This window comes from Entelurus aequoreus, linkage group LG22 (genome assembly GCF_033978785.1).
Source record: "Entelurus aequoreus isolate RoL-2023_Sb linkage group LG22, RoL_Eaeq_v1.1, whole genome shotgun sequence".
Lineage (NCBI taxonomy): Eukaryota > Metazoa > Chordata > Actinopteri > Syngnathiformes > Syngnathidae > Entelurus > Entelurus aequoreus.
In genome coordinates, this window is record NC_084752.1 from 43856173 (window position 1) to 43878452 (window position 22280).

Sequence of the window (22280 nt, forward strand, 5' to 3'; positions counted from 1 at the left end):
TTGCTATAATAACACCGTGATGACCCCAATAGAAAAGGACAGGTCGTTTTATACAGTAATCGGGCCATTACGATGATATTGTTGTTAAAAGTATTAATATTTTAATATTACCATAATGACAAAAATATAGGATGAGCCATAATTTGGGACACTACAGTAATAATATTGTTATAACAATCATCATTCAAATAAAAACAAATCACGGACAGTATTCCCAGACAGGTCATGTTATATTGTGATAATAATGGTAATATTTTTTAGAATATTATTATATTTTTTTCTATCATTACCGTAATGACTAAAATATAAGACAACCCATAATATAATTGTAATAACGGTACCATGATGACCCAAACATAAAAATGTTTTTTTTCTTCCTAGAAAAAGTTTGGGAAAGACTGCTCGTCTTATATTCCAGACATTACAGTAATAATGTTGTTATGATCATTATTATTAGAATAAATACCCATAATGACTCAAGCAAAAGACCGTATTTTTTCCCTAGAAAACAGTTTTTGAAAGACATGTCGTCTTATACTCGAGAAATTGCTGTAATATTATTGGCACAAATTTTATAATTACAACATAACCATAATGACCCAAATATAAGATTTTATTTTTCTCCCTAGAAAACAGTTTGGGAAAGACAGGTCGTCTTATACCCGAGAAATTGCTGTAATATTATTGGCACACATTTTATAATTAGAACATAACCATAATGACCCAAATATAAGATTTTATTTTTCTCCCTAGAAAACAGTTTGGGAAAGACAGGTTGTCTTATATTCGAGACATTACGGTAATATTATTGTGATAAAAATTATAATTAGAATATAACCATAATGACCCAAATATAAGATAGTATTTTTCTCCCTAAAAACAGTTTGGAAAAGACAGGTCGTCTTATATTCGAGACATTACGGTAATATTAATGTTATAGTAATTATATTTAGAATGACCCATAACGACCCAAATATAAGACAGTATTTTTGCCCTACAAAAACAATTTTGAAAAAGAAAAGTCTTATATTTGAGATATTACAGTAATATTATGATGATGATGATTGTCGTTATAATAATATTGTAATGACCTAAATATAAGATAATATTTTTCTCCCTAAAAAAGTTTGGAAAAGACAGGTCGTCTTATATTCGAGACATTACTATAATATTATTGTTATAATAATTATATTTAGAATAAAACCATAATCACTCAAATATATGACAGTATTTTTGCCCTAGGAAACAAGTTTGAGAAAGAAAAGTCTTATATTTGAGATATTACGGTAATATTATTTGTATTATTATCGTTATAATAATATTGTAATGACCCAAATATATCACAGTATTTTTCTCCCATAAACAGTTTGGAAAAGACAGGTCGTCTTATATTCCAGACATTACGGTAATAATATTGTTATGATCATTATTATTAGAATAAATACCCATAATGACCCAAGCAAAAGACCGTATTTTTTCCCTAGAAAAAAGTTTTTGAAAGACATGTCGTCTTATATTCAAGACATTATTGCTGTAATATTATTGTCATAAATATTATAATTAGAATATAACCATAATGACCCAAATACATCACAGTATTTTTCTCCCTTAAACAGTTTGGAAAAGACAGGTCGTCTTATATTCGAGACATTACTGTAATATTATTGTTATAATAATTATATTTAGAATACAACCATAATCACTCAAATATAAGACAGTATTTTTGCCCTAGGAAACAAGTTTGAGAAAGAAAAGTCTTATATTTGAGATATTACGGTAATATTATTTGTATTATTATCGTTATAATAATATTGTAATGACCCAAATATATCACAGTATTTTTCTCCCTTAAACAGTTTGGAAAAGACAAGTCGTCTTATATTCCAGACATTACGGTAATAATATTGTTATGATCATTATTATTAGAATAAATACCCATAGTGAACTAAGCAAAAGACCGTATTTTTTCCCTAGAAAAAAGTTTTTGAAAGACATGTCTTATATTCAAGACATTATTGCTGTAATATTATTGTCATAAATATTATAATTAGAATATAACCATAATGACCCAAATATATCACAGTATTTTTCTCCCTAAAAACAGTTTGGAAAAGACAGGTCGTCTTATATTCGAGACATTACTGTAATATTATTGTTATAATTATATTTAGAATAAAACCATAATCACTCAAATATAAGACAGTATTTTTGCCTTAGGAAACAAGTTTGAGAAAGAAAAGTCTTATATTCGAGACATTACGGTAATATTAATGTTATAATAATTATATTTAGAATGACCCATAATGACCCAAATGTAAGACAGTATTTTTCCCCTAAGAAACCATTTTGAAAAAGAAACGTCTTATATTTGTGATATTACAATAATATTATGATGATGATTATCGTTATAATAATATTGTAATGACCCAAATATAAGATAGTAATTTTCTCCCTAAAACAGTTTGGAAAAGACAGGTCGTCTTATATTCGAGACATTACTGTAATATTATTGTTATAATAATTATATTTAGAATAAAACCATAATCACTCAAACATAAGACAGTATTTTTCCCCTAGGAAACAATTTTGAAAAAGAAAAGTCTTATATTTGAGATATTACAGTAATATTATGATGATGATTATTATCGTTATAATAATATTGTAATGACCCAAATATAAGATAGTATTTTTCTCCCTAAAACAGTTTGGAAAAGACGGGTCGTCTTATATTCGAGACATTACGGTAATATTAATGTTATATTTCGATTTAGAATGACCCATAATGACCCAAATATAAGACTGTATTCTTGCCCTGGGAAACAATTTTGAAAAAGAAAAGTCTTATATTTGAGATATTACAGTAATATTATGATGATGATTATTGTCATTATAATAATATTGTAATGACCCAAACATAAGATAGTGTTTTTCTCCCTAAAACAGTTTGGAAAACATGGGTCGTCTTATATTCCAGACATTACTGTAATATTATTGTTATAATAATTATATTTAGAATAAAACCATAATCACTCAAATATAAGACAGAATTTTCCCCCTGGGAAACAAGTTTGAGAAGGAAAAGTCTTATATTTGAGATATTATGGTAATATTATTATTATTATTGTCATTATAATAACATTGTAATGACCCAAATATAAGAAAGTATTTTTCTTCCTAAAACAGTTTGGAAAAGACATGTCGTTATATTCCAGACATTACGGTAATAATATTGTTATGATCATTATTATTAGAATAAATACCCATAATGACCCAAGCAAAAGACCATATTTTTTCCCTAGAAAACAGTTTTTGAAAGACATGTCTTATATTCGAGACATTATTGCTGTAATATTATTGTCATAAATATTATAATTAGAATATAACCATAATGACCCCAAATATATCACAGTATTTTTCTCCCTAAAACAGTTTGGAAAAGACAGGTCGTCTTATATTCGAGACATTACTGTAATATTATTGTTATAATAATTATATTTAGAATAAAACCGTAATGACCCAAATATAAGACTGTATTTTTGCCCTAAGAAACAATTTTGAAAAAGAAAAGTCTTATATTTGAGATATCACGGTAATATTATCATGATGATTATTGTCGTTATAATAATATTGTAATGACCCAAATATAAGATAATATTTTTCTCCCTAAAACAGTTTGGAAAAGACAGGTCGTCTTATATTCGAGACATTACGGTAATATTAATGTTATATTTCGATTTAGAATGAGCCATAATGACCCAAATATAAGACCGTATTTTTGCCCTAGGAAACAATTTTGAAAAAGAAAAATCTTATATTTGAGATATTACAGTAATATTATGATGATTATTATCGTTATAATAATATTGTAATGACCCAAATATAAGATATAATTTTTCTCCCTAAAACAGTTTGGAAAAGACAGGTCGTCTTATATTCGAGACATTACTGTAATATTATTGTTATAATAATTGTATTTAGAATAAAACCATAATCACTCAAATATAAGACCGTATTTTTGCCCTAGGAAACAATTTTGAAAAAGAAAAGTCTTATATTTGAGATATTACAGTAATATTATGATGATTATTATCGTTATAATAATATTGTAATGACCCAAATATAAGATAGTATTTTTCTCCCTAAAACAGTTTGGAAAAGACGGGTCATCTTATATTCGAGACATTACGGTAATATTAATGTTATATTTCGATTTAGAATGACCCATAATGACCCAAATATAAGACTGTATTCTTGCCCTAGGAAACAATTTTGAAAAAGAAAAGTCTTATATTTGAGATATTACAGTAATATTATGATGATGATTGTCATTATAATAATATTGTAATGACCCAAATATAAGATAGCATTTTTCTCCCTAAAACAGTTTGGAAAAGACAGGTCGTCTTATATTCGAGACATTACTGTAATATTATTGTTATAAGAATTATATTTAGAATAAAACCATAATCACTCAAATATAAGACAGTGTTTTTCCCCTTGGAAACAAGTTTGAAAAAGAAAAATCTTATATTTGAGATATTACAGTAATATGATAAGGATTATTATCGTTATAATAATATTGTAATGACCCAAATATAAGATAGTATTTTTCTCCCTAAAACAGTTTGGAAAAGACAGGTCGTCTTATATTTGAGACATTACTGTAATATCATTGTTATATTTATATTTAGAATAAAACCATAATCACTCAAATATAAGACAGTATGTTTGCCCTAAGAAACAATTTTGAAAAAAACAAATCTTATATTTGAGATATTACAGTGATATTACGATATTATTATTATTATTATTACATTGTAATGACCCAAATATAAGACAACCCGTAATATTAGCATATTGTATATTAGCCATTACAGCACCATGCGATGACCCAAATATTACACTGTATGTCCCTCTTAGAAAACCGTCTGTAAAGAGAGACACGTGGTCTTATATTCGGGTCTATTTCCAACAGGATCTTTACCCCTCACAGGGTGGGTCTGGGTGGCGCGGCGGGGGGCTGCCTTGGGCTGGACGACATCATTCTCTCTGGTCTTCTCTTTAAACACCTGCTTGAAGGACGGCGGGGGCTTAGTGGGACACACACACACACACACACACACACACACACACACACACACACACACACACACACACACACACACACACACACACACACACACACACACACACACACACACACACACACACACACACACACACACACACACACACACACACACACGTCAAGTCGACCCCAAAGTTTACATTTCAAACCTCTCACTGACTAACTCCAAGTGTCTTTATAGGTGTACCTAATGTAGTGGCGGTGAGAGTGGGTACAGACCTTGGCATGGACCTGGATGCCCGCAGACCAGCTGGCCGGAGAGGACCAAGGAAAGACGTCAGACGACGCTGAGAAGCGGCTGTCGGCGTCCACGGGTTGTGCTGAGGTGACGACGATCTGCGGTCGCCTGCGACACATCAACAATCAGAAGGAATATTAATACAACACAACAATTGTTCAGGTAACATCAAAAATATGTCAAATGTTTATATTTTATACAGATATAAATACATCAGATGTAAATATATATCCAGCCAAAACCAAACATTGGACGTTAAAGTAGACAAGTGTGCGAACAAACGAGACATTAAGCACCGAGCTACGTGAAAGTATGGATGAGCTACAAGAGGAGGTCATTCGCCATTAGAAAAAGGTGCGTACCTATTCAATTGGCCCATTTTTTTTTGTTTATTCGCGAATAGCGTCGCCATGGTAACACGAAATGTCCCCAATTTAGAGTACGCCCATCGGCGCGACCGAGACCTTTCCGACGATATAACATATGTGGTTGGAGCGTTCTGATGGAAATATTCGCCATTATAAAAGGTGCGTACCTATTCAATTGGCCCTTTTTTGTTTGTTTATTCGTGAATAGCGTCGCCACGGTAACACGAAATGTCCCCAATTTAGAGTACGCCCATCGGCGCGATCGAGACCTTTCCGACGATATAACATATGTGGTTGGAGCGTTCTGCTGGAAATATTCGCCATTATAAAAAGGTGCGTACCTATTCAATTGGCCCATTTTTTATTTATTTATTCGTGAATGGCGTCGCCATGGTAACACGAAATGTCCCCAATTTAGAGTACGCCCATCGGCGCGATCGAGATCTTTCCGACGATATAACATATGTGGGGGTTCGTTGGCCGGTTCGTCTCGTATTAGACGAAAGGGTTCGCGATTATAAAAGCTGCGTACCTATTCAATTGGCCCATTTTTTGGGTTTATTCGTGAATAGCGTCGCCACGGTAACACGAAATGTTCCCAATTTAGAGTACGCCCATCGGCGCGATCGAGACCTTTCCGACGATACAACATATGTGGTTGGAGCGTTCTGCTGGGAATATTCGCCATTATAAAAAGGTGCGTACCTATTCAATTGGCCCATTTTTTGGGTTTATTCGTGAATAGCGTCACCATGGTAACACGAAATGTCCCCAATTTAGAGTACGCCCATCGGCGCGATCGAGACCTTTCCGACGATATAACATATGTGGTTGGAGCGTTCTGCTGGAAATATTCGCCATTATAAAAAAGGTGCGTACCTATTCAATTGGCCCATTTTGTTTGTTTATTCGTGAATAGCGTCGCCACGGTAACACGAAATGTCCCCAATTTAGAGTACGCCCATCGGTGCGATCGAGACCTTTCCGACGATATAACATATGTGGGGGTTCGTCTTGTATTAGACGAAAGGGTTCGCCATTATAAAAAGGTGCGTACCTATTCAATTGGCCCATTTTTTGGGTTTATTCGTGAATAGCATCGCCACGGTAACACGAAATGTCCCCAATTTAGAGTACGCCCATCGGCGCGATCGAGACCTTTCCGACGATATAACATATGTGGGGGTTCGTTGGCCGGTTCGTCTCGTATTAGACGAAAGGGTTCGCCATTATTAAAAAGGTGCGTACCTTTTCAATTGGCCCATATTTTTTTGTTTATTCGTGAATAGCGTCGCCACGGTAACACGAAATGTCCCCAATTTAGAGTACGCCCATCGGCGCGATCGAAACCTTTCCGATGATATAACATATGTGGGGGTTCGTTGGCCGGTTCGTCTCGTATTAGACAAAAGGGTTTGCCATTATAAAAGCTGCGTACCTATTTAATTGGCCCATTTTTTTTTGTTTATTTGTGAATAGCGTCGCCACGGTAACACAAAATGTCCCCAATTTAGAGTACGCCCATCGGTGCGATCGAGACCTTTCCAACGATATAACATATGTGGTTGGAGCGTTCTGCTGGAAATATTCGCCATTATAAAAGCTGCGTACCTATTCAATTGGCCCATTTTTTTGTTTGTTTATTCGTGAATAGCGTCACCACGGTAACACAAAATGTCCCCAATTTAGAGTACGCTCATCGGCGCGATCGAAACCTTTCCGATGATATAACATATGTGGGAGTTCGTCTCGTATTAGACGAAATGGTTCGCCATTATAAAAAGGTGCGTACCTATTCAATTGGCCCATTTTTTTTTGTTTATTCGTGAATGGCGTCGCCACGGTAACACGAAATGTCCCCAATTTAGAGTACGCCCATCGGCGCGACCGAGACCTTTCCGACGATATAACATATGTGGTTGGAGCGTTCTGCTGGAAATATTCGCCATTATAAAAAGGTGCGTACCTATTCAATTGGCCCATTTTTTGGGTTTATTCGTGAATAGCGTCGCCACGGTAACACGAAATGTCCCCAATTTAGAGTACGCCCATCGGCGCGATCGAGACCTTTCCAACGATATAACATATGTGGTTGGAGCGTTCTGCTGGAAATATTCGCCATTATAAAAAGGTGCGTACCTATTCAATTGGCCCATTTTTTGGGTTTATTCGTGAATAGCGTCGCCACGGTAACACGAAATGTCCCCAATTTAGAGTACGCCCATCGGCGCGATCGAGACCTTTCCGACGATATAACATATGTGGGGGTTCGTTGGCCGGTTCGTCTCGTATTAGACGAAACGGTTCGCCATTATAAAAGGTGCGTACCTATTCAATTGGCCCATTTTTTTGTTTGTTTATTCGTGAATAGCGTCGCCACGGTAACACGAAATGTCCCCAATTTAGAGTACGCCCATCGGCGCGATCGAGACCTTTCCGACGATATAACATATGTGGTTGGAGCGTTCTGCTGGAAATATTCGCCATTATAAAAAGGTGCGTACCTATTCAATTGGCCCATTTTTTGGGTTTATTCGTGAATAGCATCGCCACGGTAACACGAAATGTCCCCAATTTAGAGTACGCCCATCGGCGCGATCGAGACCTTTCCGACGATATAACATATGTGGGGGTTCGTTGGCCGGTTCGTCTCGTATTAGACGAAAGGGTTCGCCATTATTAAAAAGGTGCGTACCTTTTCAATTGGCCCATATTTTTTTGTTTATTCGTGAATAGCGTCGCCACGGTAACACGAAATGTCCCCAATTTAGAGTACGCCCATCGGCGCGATCGAAACCTTTCCGATGATATAACATATGTGGGGGTTCGTTGGCCGGTTCGTCTCGTATTAGACAAAAGGGTTTGCCATTATAAAAGCTGCGTACCTATTTAATTGGCCCATTTTTTTTTGTTTATTTGTGAATAGCGTCGCCACGGTAACACAAAATGTCCCCAATTTAGAGTACGCCCATCGGTGCGATCGAGACCTTTCCGACGATATAACATATGTGGTTGGAGCGTTCTGCTGGAAATATTCGCCATTATAAAAGCTGCGTACCTATTCAATTGGCCCATTTTTTTGTTTGTTTATTCGTGAATAGCGTCACCACGGTAACACAAAATGTCCCCAATTTAGAGTACGCTCATCGGCGCGATCGAAACCTTTCCGATGATATAACATATGTGGGAGTTCGTCTCGTATTAGACGAAATGGTTCGCCATTATAAAAAGGTGCGTACCTATTCAATTGGCCCATTTTTTTTTGTTTATTCGTGAATGGCGTCGCCACGGTAACACGAAATGTCCCCAATTTAGAGTACGCCCATCGGCGCGACCGAGACCTTTCCAACGATACAACATATGTGGTTGGAGCGTTCTGCTGGAAATATTCGCCATTATAAAAAGGTGCGTACCTATTCAATTGGCCCATTTTTTGGGTTTATTCGTGAATAGCGTCGCCACGGTAACACGAAATGTCCCCAATTTAGAGTACGCCCATCGGTGCGATCGAGACCTTTCCGACGATATAACATATGTGGGGGTTCGTTGGCCGGTTCGTCTCGTATTAGACGAAACGGTTCGCCATTATAAAAGGTGCGTACCTATTCAATTGGCCCATTTTTTTGTTTGTTTATTCGTGAATAGCGTCGCCACGGTAACACGAAATGTCCCCAATTTAGAGTACGCCCATCGGCGCGATCGAGACCTTTCCGACGATATAACATATGTGGTTGGAGCGTTCTGCTGGAAATATTCGCCATTATAAAAAGGTGCGTACCTATTCAATTGGCCCATTTTTTGGGTTTATTCGTGAATAGCATCGCCACGGTAACACGAAATGTCCCCAATTTAGAGTACGCCCATCGGCGCGATCGAGACCTTTCCGACGATATAACATATGTGGGGGTTCGTTGGCCGGTTCGTCTCGTATTAGACGAAAGGGTTCGCCATTATTAAAAAGGTGCGTACCTTTTCAATTGGCCCATATTTTTTTGTTTATTCGTGAATAGCGTCGCCACGGTAACACGAAATGTCCCCAATTTAGAGTACGCCCATCGGCGCGATCGAAACCTTTCCGATGATATAACATATGTGGGGGTTCGTTGGCCGGTTCGTCTCGTATTAGACAAAAGGGTTTGCCATTATAAAAGCTGCGTACCTATTTAATTGGCCCATTTTTTTTTGTTTATTTGTGAATAGCGTCGCCACGGTAACACAAAATGTCCCCAATTTAGAGTACGCCCATCGGTGCGATCGAGACCTTTCCGACGATATAACATATGTGGTTGGAGCGTTCTGCTGGAAATATTCGCCATTATAAAAGCTGCGTACCTATTCAATTGGCCCATTTTTTTGTTTGTTTATTCGTGAATAGCGTCACCACGGTAACACAAAATGTCCCCAATTTAGAGTACGCTCATCGGCGCGATCGAAACCTTTCCGATGATATAACATATGTGGGAGTTCGTCTCGTATTAGACGAAATGGTTCGCCATTATAAAAAGGTGCGTACCTATTCAATTGGCCCATTTTTTTTTGTTTATTCGTGAATGGCGTCGCCACGGTAACACGAAATGTCCCCAATTTAGAGTACGCCCATCGGCGCGACCGAGACCTTTCCAACGATACAACATATGTGGTTGGAGCGTTCTGCTGGAAATATTCGCCATTATAAAAAGGTGCGTACCTATTCAATTGGCCCATTTTTTGGGTTTATTCGTGAATAGCGTCGCCACGGTAACACGAAATGTCCCCAATTTAGAGTACGCCCATCGGTGCGATCGAGACCTTTCCGACGATATAACATATGTGGGGGTTCGTTGGCCGGTTCGTCTCGTATTAGACGAAACGGTTCGCCATTATAAAAGGTGCGTACCTATTCAATTGGCCCATTTTTTTGTTTGTTTATTCGTGAATAGCGTCGCCACGGTAACACGAAATGTCCCCAATTTAGAGTACGCCCATCGGCGCGATCGAGACCTTTCCGACGATATAACATATGTGGTTGGAGCGTTCTGCTGGAAATATTCGCCATTATAAAAAGGTGCGTACCTATTCAATTGGCCCATTTTTTGGGTTTATTCGTGAATAGCGTCGCCACGGTTACACGAAATGTCCCCAATTTAGAGTACGCCCATCGGCGCGATCGAGACCTTTCCGACGATATAACATATGTGGGGGTTCGTTGGCCAGTTCGTCTCGTATTAGACGAAAGGGTTCGCCATTATAAAAGGTGCGTACCTATTCAATTGGCCCTTTTTTTTTTGTTTATTCGTGAATAGCGTCGCCACGGTAACACAAAATGTCCTCAATTTAGAGTACGCCCATCGGCGCGATCGAAACCTTTCCGACGATATAACATATGTGGGGGTTCGTTGGCCGGTTCGTCTCGTATTAGACGAAAGGGTTCGCCATTATAAAAGGTGCGTACCTATTCAATTGGCCCTTTTTTTTTTGTTTATTCGTGAATAGCGTCGCCACGGTAACACGAAATGTCCCCAATTTAGAGTACGCCCATCGGCGCGATCGAGACCTTTCCGACGATATAACATATGTGGGGGTTCGTTGGCCGGTTCGTCTCGTATTAGACGAAAGGGTTCGCCATTATAAAAGGTGCGTACCTATTCAATTGGCCCTTTTTTTTTTGTTTATTCGTGAATAGCGTCGCCACGGTAACACAAAATGTCCTCAATTTAGAGTACGCCCATCGGCGCGATCGAAACCTTTCCGACGATATAACATATGTGGGAGTTCGTCACGTATTAGACGAAAGGGTTCGCCATTATAAAAAGGTGCGTACCTATTCAATTGGCCCATTTTTTGGGTTTATTCATGAATAGCGTCACCATGGTAACACGAAATGTCCCCAATTTAGAGTACGCCCATCGGCGTGATCGAAACCTTTCCGATGTTGTAACATATGTGGGAGTTCGTCACGTATTAGACGAAAGGGTTCGCCATTATAAAAAGGTGCGTACCTATTCAATTGGCCCATTCTTTGGGTTTATTCGTGAATAGCGTCACCATGGTAACACGAAATGTCCCCAATTTAGAGTACGCCCATCAGCGCGATCGAGACCTTTCCAACGATACAACATATGTGGTTGGAGCGTTCTGCTGGAAATATTCGCCATTATAAAAAGGTGCGTACCTATTCAATTGGCCCATTTTACAACAGTTATTAGCTAGCGTTAGCATTTAGCGTTATATTTAGTTTTGTTATTTGACAAAAATATTAGGAATAGATTGGGAATATAGTAGTGGGTAGAGAAAAACCTATTTCATAAAAACAACAAAATAAACAGCTATTAGCTAGCGTTAGCATTTAGCATTATAGTTTGTTTTGTTATTTGACAAAAATATTAGTGATAGATTGGGAATATAGTAGTGAGTAGAGAAAAATGTATTTCATAAAAACAACAAAATAAGCAGCTATTAGGTAGCGTTAGCATTTAGCATTATAGTTTGTTTTGTTATTTGACAAAAATATTAGTGATAGATTGGCAATATAGTAGTGCGTAGAGAAAAATGTATTTCATAAAAACAACAAAATAAGCAGCTATTAGCTAGCGTTAGCATTTAGCATGATTTTTTGTTATTTAACAACAATACCAGGGATGATTTGGCGATATGGCAATTAAAGTGAGGGAAAAAACATTTTATAATAACACAACAAAAGCAACAGTTATAAGCTAATGTTAGCATTTAGCATTATAGTTTGTTATTTGATAAAAAAAATATTGGGGATGGATTGGTAATGTAGTCATTAAAATGAGTGGGGAAAAAACTTATTTCATAAAAACACAACAGTTATTAGCTAGCGTTAGCATTTAGCATAATTGTTTGTTTTTTGACAACAATACTAGCGATAGAATGATAGAGAAAACACAAAAATCAACAGTTATAAGCTAACATTAGCGTTACAGTTTCCTGTGTTATTTGACAATAGTACGGATAGATTGACGATAACACAAATAAATTAAATGGGTTAAATTGGCGGAAAAAAACCTTTTTCATAAAAACACAACAAAAGCAACAGTTATTAGCTAGCATTAGCATTTAGAGCAATAGTTTGTGTTGTTATTTCACAATACAATGGATAGATTGCCGATAGAGCAAATATATTAAATGGGGGAAAAAAGTTTTTCAAAAAATCATGACAAAAGCAACAGTTTTGAGCTAGCGTTAGCATTTAGCATTATAGTTTGTTTTGTTATTTGACAAAAATATTAGGGATAGATTGGCAATATAGTAGTGAGTAGAGAAAAATTTATTTCATAAAAACAACAAAATAAGCAGCTATTAGCTAGCGTTAGCATTTAGCATTATTTTTTGTTATTTAACAACAATACCAGGGATGATTTGGCGATATGGCAATCAAAGTGAGGGGAAAAACATTTTGTAATAACACAACAAAAGCAACATTTATAAGCTAATGTTAGCATTTAGCATTATAGTTTGTTATTTGATAAAAAAAAATATTGGGGATGGATTGGTAATGTAGTCATTAAAATGAGTGGGGAAACAACTTATTTCATAAAAACACAACAGTTATTAGCTAGCGTTAGCATTTAGCATAATTGTTTGTTTTTTGACAACAATACTAGCGATAGAATGATAGAGAAAACAAAAAAATCAACAGCTATGAGCTAACATTAGCGTTACAGTTTCCTGTGTTATTTGACAATAGTACGGATAGATTGACGATAACACAAATAAATTAAATGGGTTAAATTGGCGGAAAAAAACCTTTTTCATAAAAACACAACAAAAGCAACAGTTATTAGCTGGCATTAGCATTTAGAGCTATAGTTTGTGTTATTTCACAATACAATGGATAGATTGCCGATAGAGCCGATATATTAAATGGGGAAAAAAGTTTTTCAAAAAATCATGACAAAAGCAACAGTTTTGAGCTAGCGTTAGCATTTAGCATTATAGTTTGTTTTGTTATTTGACAAAAATATTAATGATAGATTGGCAATATAGTAGTGAGTAGAGAAAAATGTATTTAATAAAAACAACAAAATAAGCAGCTATTAGCTAGCGTTAGCATTTAGCATTATTTTTTGTTATTTAACAACAATACCAGGGATGGTTTGGCGATATGGCAATTAAAGTGAGGGAAAAACATTTTGTAATAACACAACAAAAGCAACATTTATAAGCTAATGTTAGCATTTAGCATTATAGTTTGTTATTTGATTAAAAAAAATATTGGGGCTGGATTGGTAATGTAGTCATTAAAATGAGTGGGGAAACAACTTATTTCATAAAAACACAACAGTTATTAGCTAGCGTTAGCATTTAGCATAATTGTTTGTTTTTTGACAACAACACTAGCGATAGAATGATAGAGAAAACAAAAAAATCAACAGTTATGAACTAACATTAGCGTTACAGTTTCCTGTGTTATTTGACAATAGTACGGATAGATTGACGATGAAGCAAATAAATTAAATTGGCGGAAAAAACTATTTTTCATAAAAATACAACAGAAGCAACAGTTATTAAGCTAGCATTAGCATTTAGAGCTATAGTTTGTGTTGTTATTTCACAATACAATGGATAGATTGCCTATAGAGCCGATATATTAAATGGGGGAAAAAGTTTTTCAAAAAATCATGACAAAAGCAACAGTTTTGAGCTAGCGGTAGCATTTAGCATTATAGTTTGTTTTGTTATTTGACAAAAATATTAGGGATCGATTGGCAATATAGTAGTGAGTAGAGAAACACTTATTTCATAAAAACTACAAAATAAACAGCTAGTGTTAGCATTTAGCATTATTTTTTGTTATTTAACAACAATACAAGGGATGGATTGGCGATAGGGCAATTAAAGTGAGGGGAAAAACATTTTATAATAGCACAACAAAAGCAACAGTTATAAGCTAATGTTAGCATTTAGCATTATAGTTTGTTATTTGATAAAAAAAATATTGGGGATGGATTGGAAATGTAGTCATTAAAATGAGTGGGGAAACAACTTATTTCATAAAAACACAACAGTTATTAGCTAGCGTTAGAATTTAGCATAATTGTTTGTTTTTTGACAACAATACTAGCGATAGAATGATAGAGAAAACACAAAAATCAACGGTTATGAGCTAACATTAGCATTACAGTTTCCTTTGTTATTTGACAATAGTACGGATAGATTGACGATAAAGCAAATAAATTAAATGGGTTAAATTGGCGGAAAAAAACATTTTTCATAAAAACACAACAAAAGCAACTGTTATTAGCTGGCATTAGCATTTAGAGCTATAGTTTGTGTTGTTATTTCACAATACAATGGATAGATTGCCGATAGAGCAAATATATTAAATGGGGAAAAAAGTTTTTCCAAAAATCATGACAAAAGCAACAGTTTTGAGCTAGCGGTAGCATTTAGCATTATAGTTTGTTTTGTTATTTGACAAAAATATTAGGGATCAATTGGCAATATAGTAGTGAGTAGAGAAAAACTTTTTTCATAAAAACTACAAAATAAACAGCTATTAGCTAGCGTTAGCATTTAGCATTATTTTTTTGTTATTTAACAACAATACCAGGGATGGTTTGGCGATATGACAATTAAAGTGAGGGGAAAAACATTTTATAATAGCACAACAAAAGCAACAGTTCTAAGCTAATGTTAGCATTTAGCATTATAGTTTCTTATTTGATAAAAAAAATATTGGGGATGGATTGGTAATGTAGTCATTAAAATGAGTGGGGAAACAACTTATTTCATAAAAACACAACAGTTATTAGCTAGCGTTAGCATTTAGCATAATTGTTTGTTTTTTGACAACAATACTAGTGATAAAATGATAGAGAAAACACATAAATCAACAGTTATGAACTAACATTAGCATTACAGTTTCCTGTGTTATTTGACAATAGTACGGATAGATTGACGATAAAGCAAATAAATTAAATGGGTTAAATTGGCGGGAAAAAAAAGTTTTCATAAAAACACAACAAAAGCAACAGTTATTAGCTAGCATTAGCATTTAGAGCTATAGTTTGTGTTGTTATTTCACAATACAATGGATAGATTGCCGATAGAGCAAATATATTAAATGGGGGAAAAAACGTTTTTCAAAAAATCATGACAAAAGCAACAGTTTTGAGCTAGCGGTAGCATTTAGCATTATAGTTTGTTTTGTTATTTGACAAAAATATTCGGGATAGATTGGCAATATAGTAGTGGGTAGAGAAAAATGTATTTCATAAAAACAACAAAATAAGCAGCTATTAGCTAGCGTTAGCATTTAGCATGATTTTTTGTTATTTAACAACAATACTAGGGATGGATTGGCGATATGGCAATTAAAGTGAGGGGAAAAACATTTTATAATAGCACAACAAAAGCAACAGTTATAAGCTAATGTTAGCATTTAGCATTATAGTTTGTTATTTGATAAAAAAAAATATTGGGGATGGATTGGTAATGTAGTCATTAAAATGAGTGGGGAAACAACTTATTTAATTAAAAACACAACAGTTATTAGCTAGCGTTAGCATTTAGCATAATTGTTTGTTTTTGACAACAATACTGGTGATAGAATGATAGAGAAAACAAAAAAATCAACAGTTATGAACTAACATTAGCATTACAGTTTCCTTTGTTATTTGACAATAGTACGGATAGATTGACGATAAAGCAAATAAATTAAATGGGTTAAATTGGCGGAAAAAAACCTTTTTCATAAAAACACAACAAAAGCAACTGTTATTAGCTAGCATTAGCATTTAGAGCTATAGTTTGTGTTGTTATTTCACAATACAATGGATAGATTGCCGATATAGCAAATATATTAAATGGGGGAAAAAAAGTTTTTCAAAAAATCATGACAAAAGCAACAGTTTTGAGCTAGCGGTAGCATTTAGCATTATAGTTTGTTTTGTTATTTTTACAACAATACAATGGATAGGTTGATAAAACCGCTACTAAAGTGAGTGGGCATAAAGTGTTTCATTATAAACACAACAAAAGAAAAAATGATTAGTTAGCATTTAGCATCAAAGTTGTCAGTAACAGTGATATTTTCTACCACCTTCAATGAAAATCTCCCTGGTGGAGGTAATGAGAAAAATGACAATCCTCCACGTGAGCCGCACACAGAAGACGACTTACCTGCGATGCAAACAACCTGCTGTGTTTCCGTGGAAATGATCTGTGAAGAAAAAACACAAAAATGTCATTTCCGTCCGTGAAGTCTTGTTCCGTCATTTCCTGCTCATTTTTAGCTACACCCTGATGTCGCTAAGGTGTTCACGCCACACCGTTTTTCTATTAATTAAAAGCTATTGGAAGCTATCATTAAAAACCAGTCCACGGAAAATACCCACATGCCAAATTGAAATGATGACTACCTTCTGTAACAAACATGTCGCTACCGATTGAAGAGCTAGCATGGAGGCTAACAAGGAACTTGCACCAAACACTCAAATGTAAACACTCAATAGCGGCCTGAATGCCAGCATTTGTGCTAACGCTAACATTAAGAGCATGAATGTCCTGAATGAGCTGAATTGGTTGGTGTTGGAATTGTTTCAATCGGTCTAGAAATGTTGAAGTAGGAACAGTTTTTTCATTGAAAAATGGTATTACGGAATTTCGGGGAAAAACGGGAATTTTTCAAGTTCTTTAACCATCTAGGTTTTTTTGTCCCGACTAAGAGGAATGTTTTGAGAGAAGAACGGTTGAAATGGGTTGAAAAATGTGAAAGAAGTCATCGCACTAAAAAAGGTTGGAATTAAGGTTAGACTAAAACAGGAATTCCTGGAAATTTGTTGAACGTGGAAAAATGGTTGTTTGAATTTCCAGCAAAATGTGGGAATTGTGGACTTTTGAAAAATGTATCGTTCATTTTCAATGGGGAAAATGTCACTAAAAACTGGGATTTCTGTCGACAACAACACCGTTCATTATTACCTGTCAACAACAACACCGTTCATTATTACCTGTCGACAACAACACCGTTCATTACTACCTGTCGACAACAACACGGTTCATTACTACCTGTCGACAACAACACGGTTCATTATTACCTGTCGCCAACAACACTGTTCATTATTACCTGTCGACAATAACACCGTTCATTATTACCTGTCGCCAACAACACCGTTCATTATTACCTGTTGCCAACAACACCGTTCATTACCTGTCAACAACAACACTGTTCATTATTACCTGTCAACAACAACACTGTTCATTATTACCTGTCGTCAACAACACTGTTCATTATTACCTGTCGTCAACAACACTGTTCATTATTACCTGTCGTCAACAACACTGTTCATTATTACCTGTCGTCAACAACACCGTTCATTATTACCTGTCGACAACAACACCGTTCATTATTACCTGTCAACAACAACACCGTTCATTATTACCTGTCAACAACAACACTGTTCATTATTACCTGTCGACAACATCACCGTTCATTATTACCTGTCGACAACAACACCGTTCATTATTACCTGTTGACAACAACACTGTTCATTATTACCTGTCGACAACAACACCGTTCATTATCACCTTTTGACAACACCGCTCATTATTACCTGTCGACAACAACACTGTTCATTATTACCTGTCAACAACAACACCCTTCATTATTACCTGTCAACAACAACACCGTTCATTATTACCTGTCGACAACAACACTGTTCATTATTACCTGTCAACAACAACACAGTTCATTATTACCTGTCGACAACAACACTGTTCATTATTACCTGTCAACAACAACACCGTTCATTATTACCTGTCGACAACAACACTGTTCATTAATACCTGTCAACAACACCGTTCATTATTACCTGTCGACAACAACACCGTTCATTATTACCTTTTGACAACAACACCGTTCATTACTACCTGTCGACAACAACATCGTTCATTACTACCTGTCGACAACAACACCGTTTATTATTACCTGTTGACAACAACACGGTTCATTATTACCTGTCGACAACAACATCGTTCATTACTACCTGTCGACAACAACACCGTTTATTATTACCTGTTGACAACAACACAGTTCATTATTACCTGTCGACAACAACACCGTTCATTATTACCTGTCGACAACAACACCGTTCATTATTACCTGTCGACAACAACACTGTTCATTATTACCTGTCGACAACAACACTGTTCATTATTACCTGTCGACAACAACACCGTTCATTATTACCTGTCGACAACAACACCTTGCATTATAGCAACTGGAGCTATGCTAACTTAGCAGGCTAGCAGCACTTCCTTGTTGACATGTTGACACCACAACAATTATATTTAGACCCCAGAGTGCCACTAAAAGTCTCTCTGCTATTCTTACCTGAGCAGGTGGTTGGAAAAAGCCAAATGATTTTTCCATGCAAAACCTCCCTGACGGCTCAAAGTGCGACCGCGTGTGTGTGTGTGTGTGTGTGTGTGTGTGTGTGTGCGTGTGTGTGTGTGTGTGTGTGTGTGTGTGTGTGTTGCAAGTGACACACCCACTGCCAGCACCCATGGTGACAAGTGGAATGTGGTCGTCCAGGAAGTGGAGTCGGTGCCACACACACACACACACACACACACACACACACACACACACACACACACACACACACACACACACACACACACACACACACACACACACACACACACACACACACACACACGGTGTACAACATCTGAACATGAAAGACTTCCTTGGTTTGCCTTAGGCGCCAACAAACTGATATGACCCTTGACCCTAGTCTGGAACTCCCCGACTACCTGGTGTGTGGGGAGGATAAAGCACCCTAACAAAAGGGACCAAAATTATTTATATATTTAGATATACAGTAATAAAAATACATATTTTAAATATACATTTATTATATTAAATGTTTTTTGTATTTTCTAATGAATATGGACTTAAATCTGCTGCTATAAAAACATTTGTTATTGCTTAAGCCCTGCCTGACTCGCCGAGGAGAGGCTGCTTGAATGCGGTGGTGACGCTTCAAATGTGCTATGAGAGTAGCTTTAATAAGTGACAGCATGAGAGGTGAGCGTGTGGGCGAGCGAGGTGAGGGAGTGGCCTTGTTGGATTGGCTGTGTGCAAGACCTCCATAAAGCCACCATTTGCAACTAATCGTCATTTACACCCTGGAGTCCGGAGGTGTGGAGACCCACTGCCGGGTAGAGTGAAGGGTGTTGCCCCCGAGAATACATGGGCCCTGGAGAAGTGTCTCCCCTGCGCTCCTCGACTACGGTCTGGGAGCCGGAAGCAGGAAAGGTGCAACACGTGTTTGACGTGTTGTCAGAAGCAGCTGCTGAACAATGTCGGCAAACCTGCGTCCTCCATTGTTGTATCGCGCAGCCAAAGTGTTCCCAAACGAGGCAGGAGGGTCTTCCAGCTCTGGTTTTTACATGTTGTCCTAGCCCGGTCGCTGCTAGCATGTCTACTCGTTCGGTACACCTCCGAACCGAACCGAAAACTCCTGTACCGAAACGGTTCAATACAAATCATACTTGCCAACCTTGAGACCTCCAATATCGGGAGGTGTGGGGTAGGGGGTGGGGGGCTTGGTCGGGGGGGGGGGGGGGGGGGGGCGTGGTTATTTACAGCTAGAATTCACCAACTTCAGTATTTCATATATATATATATATATATATTAGGGATGTCCGATAATGGCTTTTTGCCGATATCCGATATTCCGATATTGTCCAACTCTTTAATTACCGATACCGATATCAACCGATACCGATATCAACCGATACCGATATATGCAGTCGTGGAATTAACACATTATTATGCCTAATTTGGACAACCATGTATGGTGAAGATAAGGTACTTTTTAAAAAAATAAAATAAAATAACTAAATCAAAAACATTTTCTTGAATAAAAAAGAAAGTAAAACAATATAAAAACAGTTACATAGAAACTAGTAATGAATGAAAATGAGTAAAATGAACTGTTAAAGGTTAGTACTATTAGTGGAGCAGCAGCACGCACAATCATGTGTGCTTACGGACTGTATCCCTTGCAGACTGTATTGATATATATTGATATATAATGTAGGAAGCAGAATATTGATAACAGAAAGAAATGGGGGGAGGGAGGTTTTTTGGGTTGGTGCACTAATTGTAAGTGTATCTTGTGTTTTTTATGTTGATTTAATAAAAAAAAAAAATAAAAAACAACAACAAAAACCGATACAGATAATAAAAAAACCGATACCTATAATTTCCGATATTACATTTTAACGCATTTATCGGCCGATATTATCGGACATCCCTAATATATATATATATATATATATATATATATATATATATATATATATATATATATATATATATATATATATATATATATATATATATATATTTTATTTACATAGAAAAAATAAATAAATACTTGAATTTCAGTGTTCCGTTGGCTATCCATTAGATGGCAGTATTGTCCTGTTTAACTTCTCCGTTCATTGGGCAGGCAAGCTGTTTATATTGTGGGAAAGCGGACGTGAGAACAGGCTGTCCCCACTCAGGTCCGCATTGAGCTGGAGGGGGCGTGGCCTCCAGCTCCGGCTGAATACCGGGAGTTTGTCGGGAGAGAATCTCTGCCGGGAGGTTGTCGGGAGAGGCGCTGAATACCGGGAGTCTCCCGCTAAAAACGGGAGGGTTGGCAAGTATGATACAAATACACGTACCGTTACACCCCTAGGGGATCGGACCTGGAACCCTCAAGTTGCTGGCAGATATTAACAGTAAATGAACAAGTCGTTTAATATTCCTTTACATTGTGTACAAAATAATAGGTGTATAAATGACACAATATGTTACTGCAGACTAATTAGGAGTCTTTCTTTGTTTACTTACTACTAAAAGACAAGTTGTCTAGTATGTTCACTATTTTATTTAAGCACTAAATTGCAATAATAAACATATGTTTCATGTACTCTTAAGATTTTTTGTTCAAATAAAGCCAATAATGCCATTTTTTGTGGTCCCCTTTAGTTAGAAAAGTAAGTATCGGATTACATGTTGGTATGGGGACAACACTAGTACAGGTATAAGTTCATATTGATATACTATTCACTATTAGATGCGGCCCTCTGTGCGATGTGGCCCTCCATGAATACAAGTTTGATAAAGACTGTATTGATCAGTGAATTGATAAAGCCTGTAGATGTAAATATGTGATGTTGTGGTTGGACTCCCAGCACTGCTGAGGTCAGCTTCCCATCACAGCTGCAGCGTGAACACATGCGGGCCACAACAGTCGCTCTGACAGCTGCACACACCCAGGGCCGCCATATTGGCAAAAGCTCGGGCGGTGCCCCCCCCAACCCAAAAAAAAATGAAGTTGTGGTGATTTTTTAAAACGGGGTCTAGAATTGTGTCCAGACTGAAGTGTGACAGTTGCGATGAACATGTGTTCCTAATATTGTGACTGGAGATGTGTGACGCAAGGTGAGGACGTCATACCTTCTTCCAGGTGCAGATCAGGACGCCCCGCCCCCTCGGCCGCTCGCCTCACTTCCGCCATCAGTCTTAAGGAGAGGAAAG

The 22280-nt window shown here is 36.7% G+C and overlaps 1 protein-coding gene across 1 annotated transcript in view; it reads right to left on the bottom strand.

The window, feature by feature from the left end:
• Positions 1–22280, bottom strand: part of LOC133639794 (SH3 domain-containing protein 19-like) — a 62624-nt gene that overhangs the window by 35359 nt on the left and 4985 nt on the right. Inside the window, exons 3-6 of the mRNA XM_062033405.1 lie at positions 22200–22264; positions 16862–16901; positions 5348–5474; positions 4985–5090 (exon numbers count right to left, since the gene is read on the bottom strand). Of these exons, the coding sequence (XP_061889389.1) occupies positions 4985–5090; positions 5348–5474; positions 16862–16901; positions 22200–22260 (334 nt within the window). The 5' untranslated portion in view covers positions 22261–22264. The remainder of the gene's footprint in view (positions 1–4984; positions 5091–5347; positions 5475–16861; positions 16902–22199; positions 22265–22280) is intronic.